The 12,511-nt window shown below is 45.0% G+C and overlaps 1 protein-coding gene across 2 annotated transcripts in view; it reads left to right on the top strand.

Moving 5' to 3' along the window:
• The window catches only part of FLT1 (fms related receptor tyrosine kinase 1), a 117,848-nt gene that overhangs the window by 56,147 nt on the left and 49,190 nt on the right, over positions 1-12,511 (top strand). For both annotated transcript variants that reach the window (XM_055702683.1, XM_055702684.1), the window contains exon 12: positions 6,885-6,993. In XM_055702683.1, the coding sequence (XP_055558658.1) occupies positions 6,885-6,993 (109 nt within the window). The remainder of the gene's footprint in view (positions 1-6,884; positions 6,994-12,511) is intronic.

The following is a 12,511-nucleotide window of genomic DNA, read 5'->3' as shown; positions in this document are numbered from 1 at the left end:
AGCACAGCTGGAGATTGCTATTGTAAGTAGAAAATGCTCTCTAAGCCTGGGTTCCTGGCCAAGCTGTGTTGTATGATTTGTGCAATCACAGCTGCTCTAGAGCATCCAGGATCATATTTTTTTTCCTGTGGGAGACTATAGCTTTTCACTCTGCAGTCCAAGAGTCATTCTTGGTCTCCCAGAGCAAACTCAAAGGGACACAGCTCAGACAAAACCCTTCCTCATCTGCTGGGATATTGTAAGACTGTTAATAGCACTGAGCTCCCTGACTGCAGCACGTCATCACAAGTGTCTGGCTCCGATGGACCGCTACCGTGAGCAGTTGTGCTGCTGCAGACAGCTATGGACAGCTCTCTGAGGCGCTTCCGCATCAATGGAGTCCTGCTATCTAAACAGAGTGTCTACCCCACTTCCACAGCCAAGCATAGCAGGCATGGTCAAAACAACCTCAAAGTTCAATGGAAACAACAAAGACGTAGGAGACAAAGCAGTAGGAAATGGATGAAGAAACTCAAAAAGTTGCACATTTGGGTTAGCATGAAAGGAGAAATGGGGGTGACCACAGGATGAGATTATTGTAATCAAGGGAAGAGGTGAACAAGGAATGGTCAAAAGGTTTCTCTTAGCAATGGAGGTAGCTGTTTTCACCTTGCTTAAAGACATTGTGCCAGTTCCACCCGTTTCCTGGATGTGCAACATCTGAGTCTCTCCAGTCTGGCTTTTCGCTGTGGTAGGTTGATTGGTTGTTTGTTTATCTGTGGTTATCAAGGTAGCCGCAAGTATATTTTTAAAGCTAGAAAAACCTCGAACCCTGTGTCTGTGTGGCTAAAGTAATGCCGGAAGCCTGTGCTACATTATTCTTCTGGTGACAGAGAAACCGTGACAACAAGTGTTTAGTAACATTTCCGCTGAAGCCTCTTTAAATGGACATTGAGAAACTCAAGTGGTATAATGGAAGAACTTTGTAACATAAGCCATAATACTTAATCATAAGACAACTCTTGAAGTCATATGATTCCCACACCCAAAGTTTTCATTCTCATTTTGTTGGACATTTCAGTGACTTCCTTCAAAGTTCTGGTATTCTTAGGCTTATCATGTAAACAGGTCACAGTCACTAGGTCACAGTCCTTCTCCTGTCATTCAGCTGCTAAAAACCATCACTTCCTAGTGTTCCCAGCTAAAGCCAACTGCTAGGTATAACTCAGGGCCAATACTGATGATGATGATGATGATGATGATGATGATGATGATGATGATGATGATTCTTATTCTTAGCATAATCAGTGTCCATTAAAATGTCAATTTGTGAATTACCTGCAATAATCAGGTACAAAGAGGTGGTGTATTCATTGATATCAGTGCATACATATCAGGCAACTGTTCTCTCCTGTGTGTGCAGGCACACACTGGTTTATCAACAGCTTTGAAAGAAGGAGTCAGTACTCCTTGTACAGGGCTAGAAGGGACAGGGAGCTGTAGGAGAGGTGGACAAAGATCCTGGGCATGGAGAATGCACAAAAGAGCACTAAGATGGATGAGAGAGAGTAGGAAGCACTGACCAAGAAGAAAAGATGATAAATCCAAGGGAAGGAGATAGTAGGCTGGAGGGCAATTGAGTACTGGGAAAAAATGGAGGGAGTGGGACAAAACCCCCTTGTTTTTGGGAAGTAACCTACTAGAGCCACATTCTTGAGAACCTGAAATGGAACAGGCAGTCCCTGACTGCCCTGTCCCTCTGCTGCTAGCAGATGTTGGGGTCCCACTGACAATAACAAGTACTGTGAAAGCTGGGTCTGTATCACAATGCATGCCTCCAGGAATTGTGTATGAAGAACAGTAATGCATGAAGTTGTGGTTTATCATTCATCTCTGTATGTGTATGTTTATGTATGTATGTATGGCCTTGTTTTCCACTGTAAAAATACCTTACTGACACAAGTTTTTAGTGGTCCCTTCTCTTGTGAATGTCAAAGCCACTTGACTTCAGGAAAATGGAAAGTAATGTCCCTGTAACAGGATTCTGCAAGACCAAACCTGGGCTTGCCCTTGGCCATCTCTGGTTTGGCTGGCAGCAATGCTGACATGTGCTGACTGTGGATTGTGTTAAAAACCATCCCTGTCCAACATAAAGGTGAAGTGCTAGATAGTCAGAAGAGTCAGTCCTTCCTGGACCTGACTGATAAGGTGTGACCATGCAAAACAGGAGGGGTCCGTCTCTCCTGCATCTTCTATGACCAAGACTTAAACCTCTAGCTCTCTTCCATGTCCCCTCATTACTGATGAGAGGAGGAAGCCTGTGTTGTGCCTATTCTCAGTCCCTACATGTGCCAGCTGTCTGGCCAGGACATCTGTGCTGATTGGCCATCTGGAACCCAAAGCAGAAGAGAGAGCTGTTTAGCTCACTACAGCAACACTCATTTAGATCTTTCTCCTCTACCCAAGAGCTGGTTTTCATGAAATGCGTGAGATCTTATGAGCTTTGAGTTGTCTGTCAATTCTGGTTGAAACTGGGCAATGGATTAAAAAATTGCTGAGTGCACGGGGGAGGAGAGGATACTGGCAGACAGAGGGACAGATTGGTAGACAGATGGACAGACAGACAGACAGTGTCATCTTCCTAGGAAGCCAGGCTAAAGATAGCAGTGGGAGCAGAGCTTGCCTCTCTTCAGCATGTTATAACTTCTCCTGGGGCCCTCCTGAGTGCTACTAGAATCGCTGTCAACACTTATAAGCAGATCGCTGGGAAGTGCCAGCTGAGCCGAGCCCTTGGTGAGATTAAAACCAGTGGAACTTGGCACCCGCCTCTGCCAAGCTGCGGCCCCCTCCAGCTCCTGGAATCGATCCCCTCCCTTGGTGCGCTAGGGAGGTGCGAATCGAGCACTGCCTCACCCTACCTACAGCCCTGGGGAGGAGGGCAGGGAGTGCCCGTGGCATGGCTCTCTGTGTGTGACCTCCTCACGGGCCAGCTGCACTCAGCCTCACGGCCTGTTTGAGGCAGACAACACGGGACGCAGAGGGAAACCACAGCTCTGCTTGCTGCACAGCGGTGACTTGCCTGTCTGACCCCAAGGGGGAAGAGGGTGCTGTCCTGCACGTATTCGTGTCCTGCTACTGAAGATATTTTGGTGTTTCTTTGTGACGGTCCTGAAGGTGAAGCATGTTGTCCAGATGTTTTGCACTGATGCTCCTTGCCAATATGTGAGACATGCATACCTTCGGCATAAGCAGGCCCATCAAATGGTGTGCTGCCAATATTTCAATATAGATCTTCCTAAATAATATTGCTTTAGCCAAAGATAAATTTAAGGGGGTGAGGATTTAAAAGCGTAACTAGGAGGGAATCAACAATATTTGGCAGATGTGCAATAACCTGCTTAATGTTGAGAGGGCGATATTTTGCTTTTTAAATGTATGGGCTCTTTTGAGAAGTTAGGACAGCAATCTCTGAATGGAACATGTTTATGCGAGCATCTGCAGAGGCCTTCTTAGGAGTCAGGCAAGAGTCAAGTTGCCACCATTTTCCGAAAACCCTTCTTGCTTCTCTGCTGTCAGCTGGAGCAGTAAGGATCCTCTATCTAAGCTACTTTGAGACAAGAGATATTCAAGAAGATGCTCCAGGGGAAAAACTAGCCCACCCTGGCTCTAAGGATGATTGTGCTGGTTTCTTTGCACTCTTTTCCCCCCCTGGTCTTTTCCTCATCAGTTTCCACCACAAACAAATCTTTTTTGCTCTTCCATCTCTCAGAATTTCTGCTTTATGGCTCTTTTATTTGCTGGCAGAATCAGCAGCAGCATGGGATTTGCTTCCCTAGCCCCTGGCTTTCAGATGAGCCTGTAGAGTAGTGCTTCAGCTGAGCTGATGGGTACAGAAAGGAGGAATAAAGGATCAAAGCTTTGGTGGTAAATGGGGTTTGTGGACAGTTGATGCTCAAGATGCCGAGCATGCCAGGAAGAATTTGCCCTGTTCTGTTGGATCATGGCAACTGGATTCAGACTTTCCATATCTAATCCAGTCTGCAAGTCTCTGTCGCGAAGCCAGACAATACGAGGCTGCGAGAACTTTTTCTCTTGCTCCTTTTTCAGTAACAGCTGTGTAGAGGAACCACGCAGCACAGACTGATCTCAAACAGCCATAATTTGCTCAATAAACAGCAACGTGCCAGGCTTGGTTTTGTACACACTGCCTCTCTGGTGGGTTTTGGCTGGCATCCACAATGCAGCACACAGACTGCACCACTGGAGGGCTCACAAACTATTTAAAGAGATGTTATCTTATCCTTATGACTAATTTATAAGCTAAAAGATTTATGCAGAGACATGTTGTCTCTAAAATATTCTGTTCTGTTGCAAAGTCAGTCTTGCTTTATCCTAGACGCTATGGCTTTCTCTGCCTTAGTCAAGTAAACATACCAATGACTGCTTGCTGGCACTAAGGCCCGTGCCTTATCTCCCTTGCCCTCCAAAAGATGTTGGTTGCATGGAAGTTGCCTGTTGGAAGTGATCCTTGGCTTGCACTAGAGGAGTATTTGGGACAGTGCAAGTTGGTCAAAAGGAAAACAATGCTGGGGAAAAGCTAACAGTTTAAATTGCTGAGTTTCAGTACCGAGGAATGTTCTCTAGGGCCATTTAACACACACGAAAAAGCACAATCTGTAAGCACTCTGCTCAGTAACCGCAGTCATACTGCATTAGTGTAACTGTATATATTGTAATAAAAGTAATACATCATAGTGGGCTGGAGCAGTAAAAGTCAGAATGAACAAATTTTCATTAAGAACTGATAGCTGATAAAGTCAGGACAAAATACAGTTTGATACTACTAAAACCTTTCCAAACCATTGGAGTAATTGCAGGAGGAATAACTGACATGCATTTTTCAGGCTCAGAAATGCTCTGGTTCTGGATATGGTAGGATAAAGACAGGTGTCCTGGAGTTAGAGAAGAGCTTCATTCTCCTTCACCGTGCTTTTTAGGTCACTGTTCCTACCTGGGCAAAGTTGCTATGAGGTAATACCCATTAACACAAAAAAGGGTAATTTTGTGGTAGACAGTCTGGGACGGCAGAAGCGGTGTTTAACCACCCACATTAGCCTTCTGGCAGATGTTACGGGACTTCCTTCTATTCTGAATTAGTGTTGGTAAAACGGCTGCAGGAATCGCCGTTCTGGGCCCTGTGTCCACACTTTGCAAAATTATGTTTAAAAACTGGAAGGAATTCAAAGAGAATGACAAAATATAGACAGGGCTGGGCCCACGCTTTATAATTAGGAATTTGTAGAGGTCAGCCTACTGAATTTAGCAAAACAGCAACATGTTTTTTAAGGGCTGTAATTACCCATCCGGTATTACTGAGCCTCTTTCATCTCACAGAAGAGCCAAAAAGGTAGGCTAGAACAATTCTGGCTAGAAATAAGGTGTATTTTGCTAGCAGACAGGTAGCTGACCACTGAGACAGCTTAACAGGGTAGAGGTGCTGTTAGCATCACCTGTAGTCTTGAATTTGCCATAGGATGGGTTTCTAAAAAGAATAAGCCAAAATGAAACAATTTGACTCCACTGTGTTTGGTTGAGTAGTAGGAAAAGTAATAGACTCTTTCTACAAAAGAATGTTCTGGGAAAACAGAAGATCTATATTATTTAGGGATTCAACAGGGAGTTTGGGGATAGCCATGAAGTCTCTGAGAAGGAAACATAGAAACAGTGCAAATGTTCAGCCAGTGTTTACGTAGAAATGTAGGTATCTGGTCCTTAATTTTTGATGACTCATCCTCTTGTGCTTGTCTCTGGACTCCAGCAATCAGGCAGACTTAAAAGAATGTAGTAATTTCACAAAAAATTATTTTGAAGATTTTTAGAAAAGCCAAGTAATTCCAAACAATGGGATTCTGCAGCAGTACAATTTCCTTTTGTCGCTGCCTCAGCTTTGCCTGTAGCTCCAGCCAAAGCATGTTTTACAGAAGTAAAACAGAGACAGACAGAAAATTAAGCTGCCAAGTTGTATCTGAGAGCATGTCCCACTGCTAAGCTCCGTGTGCATGCCCCGGGTCTCAGCTCCATATCAGAATGACACCTCAGTTGCTTCTGTATAACTTTCTTCTTCCACTTAGTACCCAAGTCATTAGACCATGGCTTTCCATCACCATGAAGATATAACTCTTATTACTATGATGCTTTTTATTTTTCTAATGGTACGTTGGGTGTTGTTTGTCTCTGGCCTTCCAACATCTCATCCTGCAAGTCATATCATTTAGCGAATATTTTAGTGTGCTGAACCTCTTAAGGTGGCGATAGAATACAATGTAAAGAAAACTGACATATTAATATTTAATAATAGGAATGTTACATCCAAGAGGAGGAAATAGTCCAAAAGAGGATGAGTAAGTGTCTCTTTTTCCCCTATCCTTTCTCACCTGATACATATGTGAGAAAACGAAAGAGAAATCAAATGCATTTAGCGCCAACAGGGATACTTTTTTCCCAGCATTATCCAAATGCCTGAGGCATGCCTCACCTATTCCCTTTGCAGTTCAGCTCTCCTGTAGGCTGCCTGTCTCCTCAGGTGGTGAGCTTCATGTTTTGTAGCTTATAATTACATCAGCAGCAAGAGGTAAATCAATCTGAAAGGCGCTTTCAAAGATTTTTGGTTATGATGGCTCTGATAATGTCAGGGTCACCCAAGGAGCTTGTTTCCTGTTATTCTTCCACTCTTTCCAAAGCTGTATATGGTGACATCTTCTTTAAACAGCCCCAGTGGTGCTCATCACTGAATGAACAGAGGGAGTGGATCACGGCACTGTCAGTGGTGACTTAGGAGAAAGAGAAGGGAAGCTTTAAATGAGTTCCTGAGCAAACCAGAGCTAAACCTCTTCTTTCTTTTGCAGACTGCTAGCACTCTCGTTGTAGCTGAAACCAAATCTTCTGGAATCTACAGCTGTGTGGCATCCAATAAAGTGGGAAAATCTGAAAGAAACATCAGCTTTATTGTAACAGGTAAGATCTAGTCCCCACTAGAGCTAAACATGTTTTCTGGTCCTGTGATTGTAACTGTTAGGCTGTTGTGGCTTTTTCATATACCACAGTTTGGCAATTGTTGTAATGTGTGCACATGTAAACTCATATCATGCTTTTGGGTGATCCTGGAAGGGATTTTCACAGCAGCTGGTCTGAATTTCTAAGGACACCAAACTGGTGAATGACTCATCTCTCCATCAAGTATCCAGCATGACACAAATTGCTCAGAAATACAGCAGCCTGTAATTCCCTCTTTTAAATCACGTAGTCTCTGCAGTCGTTCCGTACATGAAATTTTACTGTCTTTTCATACACCAGTAAGCCAATTCCATGTGTGACATTGACAGTGTCTGCAGTCGCATCCTGTGGCCAAACAGGAGGTCTCACCACATGGTGTCCAGAGCAGTGCCAGCACCTGCAGGCAGTATGGTGCCAGAGGAGAGATGTCTGGGGGTACTCGGGCAGCCGCTCACAGTTCTCAGGGGCTATGGCAACTTTTAGGTGGAAAAATATCAGGGTGCAAACTACAGAGTTCTGTTCCCTTTTCTGACAAAGGCAACCTTGGATGTCATTTAGGGCATGACACCGAGACTTGTGTTAGCTGCACATGTGATTACGCTTCCAGTTATTTTTCCATTAATGGATGTGTTTATATGTTTTCAGGTTCAGAAACAAATTATTAAATGTTTGACTTCCAGAATTACTGAAAAAAACCCACAATGAGTTTTTGAGAATAACTACTGCATGATTTAGCAGTATAATGTCTGCACATGCCATTACAAAGGATTTGTTTTCTGGCAAAAGATTTTATTTTGGTTTTGTTTACAAAGCGGTAGTTCATAGAGCACTTTGGCAGATGAAAGATTTCAGGGTAGATCATTAAAGAAATGTAATTCATTCAGAAACATGAGAAAAGACAAAAATATTAAAATATTCTGATAATTTAATCCCAAAATCATAATCTTGATGCTAAAATGGAAAAATAATTTTAATGTATCCCTTTTAATTTTTGCTTCCTTATCTGTTTTTTTTTCTTAATCTTTTGCTTATCATTCTGATGAATGATTTTAGTGAGACTCATTCTGTTACTATACTGAGAGATATCAAAAAATTATAGATACACACTCACTACATTTGGTTAAAAAAAAAAAAAGAAAAGTTCTTTGAAAAATGTCCCCCCTCCACATTTTGTGAATGAAAATACGTGGGTTTTTTAAGTATTCTGACTAGCTGTAATAGAATCATAGAATCCTAGAACACCAGGTTGGAAGGGACTTCAAGGATCATCTGGTCCAACCTTTCTTGGCAAAAGCACAGTCTAGACAACATGGCCCAGCACCATGTCCAGCTGAATCTTAAAGGTGTCCAGTGTTGGGGAATCCACCTGGGGAAATTATTCCAATGGCTGATTGTTTTCATTGTGAAAAATGTTCCTTTTGTGTCCATTTGGAATCTTTCCAAGAGTAACTTATACCCATTACCCCTCATCTTTTCTATGTGACTCCTTGTAGAAAGGGATTCTCCACCTTCTTTGTATCCACCCTTTAAATACTGGAACATGATGATAAGGTGTCCCCTAAACCTTCCTCTCTCAAGGCTGAACAAACACTGTTCTCTCAGCCTTTCCTCATATGGCAGGTTCCCAGTCATTCGATCATCTTTGTGGCCCTTCTCTGGACCCTCTCCAGCCTGTCCACACCTTTTTTGTGTAGCGGGGATGGCATCAAGTTGGCTTTCTTTGCCACAGCTGCACATCGTTCGCTCATACTGAGCTTGTTGTCCACCCGGACCCCCAGGTCCCTTTCCACAGAGCTGCTCCCCAGCCAAGTAGAGCCCAGCCTGTGCTGCAGTCCTGGATTATGTTTTCCCAGATACAAGACCTTACACTTGTCCTTGTTGAACTTCATAAGGTTCTTGTTAGGCCACTCTTCCAACCTACCCAGGTCTTCCTGCAGGGTGGCTCTCCCTTCCAAAATGTCCATTTCCCCACCCAGTCTGGTATTGTGAGCAAATTTCATCAGAGTACACTTGATCCCATCATCCAGATCACTTGTGAAGATGTGACATGGTGTTGAGCCCAATATTGATCCCTGAAGGACCCCACTCATGGCAGGTTGTGAGTGTGAAAAGGAGCTATTTACCACCCCCCTCTGTGTGGCCTGTCAGCCAGTTCCCCACCGACCACCTGGACCACTTGTCTAGGCTGTAATGCATCAGTTTCTCTAGGAGGAGGCTGTCGGAAACCACATCGAAAGCCTTGGAGAAACCCAGGTAGACAATGTCCACTACCTGCCCCACATCAAGTAGGCATGTTACTTTATTGTAGAAGGTGATGAGGTTTGTCAAGCACGATTTGCCCTTGATGAATCTGTGCTGGCTTTTCCCAATCATGTGCTTCCTTTGACTTGTGATAGTCCTCAGGAGGATTTGTTCCATAACTTGCCCAGGGATTGAAGAAAGACTGATGGGCCTATAATTTCATAAAGTCTCCTTTAAACCTTTCTTGTAGCTGGGGTGACATTAACCTTCTTCCAGTCTTCTGGGATGTCCCCTGATCTCCATGACTTCTCATAGATTATAGAGAGTGGCCTCTCCACGATGTCAGCCAGGTCTCAACACCCTCAGATGGATATTGTCAGGGCCCATCAATCTATAGTGGTCAAGCTCCTGTAATGGCTCACATACCAGCTCTTCCTTCACTGACGGGTCTGTGTTTGCATCAAACTGGATTTTTGCTGCCAAGGCCTGGGGCCCTACAGTGCTGGTAGAGCCAGAGGTGAAGAAAGTGTTGAGAACCTCTGCCTTTTCAGCGTTGTTGGTGACTAATTCACCTCTCCTGCTTAACAGCAGGCCAATATTTTCCTTCTGTTTCTGCTTGTTGTTTACATACCTGAAGAACCCTTGTAGTTTCTGACATCTCTGACCATTTTTAATCTGAGCTGAGATACCACTTTTCTAACTGCATCTTTGCACACCCTGGCTATGCCCTTGTAGTTCTCAATGGGTATTTGTCCACTTCTCCACCTCTAGTATGCTTCTCTTTTAGTTTTGAGCAGACTCAGAAGCTTGCAGTTAAGCCAAGGGAGTCTCCTGGTCCACCTTCTTCCCTTACCTTTAACGAAGATGAACTGGTTTTGTGCTTCCAGGAGAAAGTTCTTGAAAAACTCCCAGCACTCACTAGCTCTTTATCCTCCACGGAAGCTTCCCACAGAATCCCTCCCAACTGAGCTCTGAGTGAAATTTGCTCTTCTAAAATCTGAAACTTTTGTCTTAATACTAACCTTCAGCATGCTCAGTAGGATCCCAAGTTCCACAATATTGTGATCACTGGAGCCGAGGCTGTCACTAACTGAGATGTTACAAAGTGCGTTTGTGGTTAGCAAGTCCAGCAGTGCCTCATTCCTGGTTGGCACATCTAACATTTGTGTGAGGGAGCAGCCCTCTGTGCATTCCAGGAACTTGATGGATGGCATGTGAGCTGCTGTATTGTTCTTTCAGCAAATACCTGGGTAGCTGAAGTCACCCATAAGAACCATGTTCTGTTGACCTGAAGCTTGCTTAACTGACCCAAAATCTGCTTCGTTGGCCTTAGCATCTTGGTTTGGAGGTCATAGAATCATGGAATCTTTTAAGTTGGAAAAGACCTGTAAGATTAAGTCCAACCATTAACCCAGCACTGCCAAGTCTATCACTAAACCATGTCGCTAAGCACCACAACTGTATGTTTTTTAAACACCTCCAGGGATGATGATTCTACCACCTCCCTGGGCAGCCTGTTCCAATGCTTGACCACCCTTTCTGTGAAGACATTTTTTTCCCTACACTATTTAAACCTCCCCGGGCGCAACTTGAGCCCGTTTCCTCTCATCCTGTCACTTTTTACCTGGGAGAAGAGACCGACCCCACCTGCCTACCCCCTCCCTTCAGGCAGCTGCAGAGAGCGATAAGGTCTCCCCTCAGCCTCCTCCTCTCCAGGCTGAACACCCCCAGCTCCCTCAGCTGCTCCTCATCAGACTTGTGCCCCAGCCCCTTCCCCAGCCCCGCTGCCCTTCCCTGGACACGCTCCAGCCCCTCGACGTCCCTCCTGCAGCGAGGGGCCCGACACTGAACCCAGGGTTCGAGGTGCGGCCTCACCAGTGCCCGGTACAGGGGGCGGTCACTGCCCTGGCCCTGCTGGCCACACTGTTTCTGACACCAGCCAGGACGCTGCTGGCCCCTTGGCCACCTGGGCACACTGGGGGCTCATGCCCAGCCGGCTGTCAGCCAGCACCCCCAGGCCCTTTCCCAGTTCCCAGCCCCCTGCCCCAGCCTGTAGCGCTGCCTGGGGCTGGTGTGACCCACGGGCAGGACCCGACAAGGTCAGTAGCAGATGCCTAATGTAAGTTTCCCTTCAAGACCTCTCTGATCTTGACCCAGAGACTTTAGATAGGGCTTCCACAATCACCATACTTCACTTCTATACAGGCAAGATTCTCCTTAATGCAGAGCACAACTCCTCATTCTTCTTTTCTGCTTGTCATTATGAAACATGCTATAGCCATCCATTGCAGTCCTCCAGTCATGAGTTGTCCCACCACATTTCAGTTATTCCTACGATATAATTTTCTGACTGGTTGTGGAGCTCCAGTTCCCCCTCTTTGTTCCTCAGGCTGCATGCATATGTGTATGCTTGAGGTGGCTGGTCTTTGATTCTCATCTTGGGAGGCAACTAAGGAACATTTTTCACTGCTCTGGTTGGCTTGGCTTATTCCCCAGTTGGCTGCAGTGGTGTGAGCATCGCCATTTTGGACCCCACCTCCTGAGTCTTTCAGTTTAAAGCCCACCTCACCAAGCTGGCCAGCCTGCTGCCAAATATTCCCTTGCCTCTTCTAGACAGGTGGATCCCATCCCTCCTTAATAAGATATAATCATTGAAGAATGTCCCATTGTCATAAAAAATCAAAACCATCATGATGGCATCAGTCATAAAACCCATCAAATAAAATTGATTTGTGTTACACATCTATTTTTGGCTGCACCCTTTCCTCTAACTGGTTAAGGGGAAGAAAAGAAACTTGGGTGCCAGTACTTTTCCTGTGCACCCCCAGGGCTTTGTAGTCTCCCTTGATTCTGCCCAGGTTCTGGCTTGTGGTGTCATTCATGTCCCCATGAAAGAGTAGCAATGGACAGTAGTCTGTGCTCTTGACAAGTTGTGGCACTTTCCCGGCAATAGCTAGGACCTTAGCTCCTGGAAAGTAGCATACCTCTCATGACTCCCTGTCAGGTCAGCAGGTGGATGCTTCAATGCCCCTCAACAGAGAGTCACCTACTACGAGCACTCATCGTTTCTTTTTGCGATGTCCACTGCGTGCTGCTGGTACAGTTCCTCCTTGCCAACCTTGCTCGTGGGTGTCTACAGCTGTTAAAGCTTATCATATCTTAATACACTTCCACATTTAGAAAGTGCCAATTATCTATAAATACAGAAATTTGGGAACAAGCATGAGAAGTATAAACA

This window comes from Falco cherrug, chromosome 2, assembly GCF_023634085.1.
Source record: "Falco cherrug isolate bFalChe1 chromosome 2, bFalChe1.pri, whole genome shotgun sequence".
Classification (NCBI taxonomy): Eukaryota; Metazoa; Chordata; class Aves; order Falconiformes; family Falconidae; genus Falco; species Falco cherrug.
The sequence above is the reverse complement of the archived record's forward strand: the minus strand, read 5'-3'. Positions and strand labels throughout refer to the sequence as shown.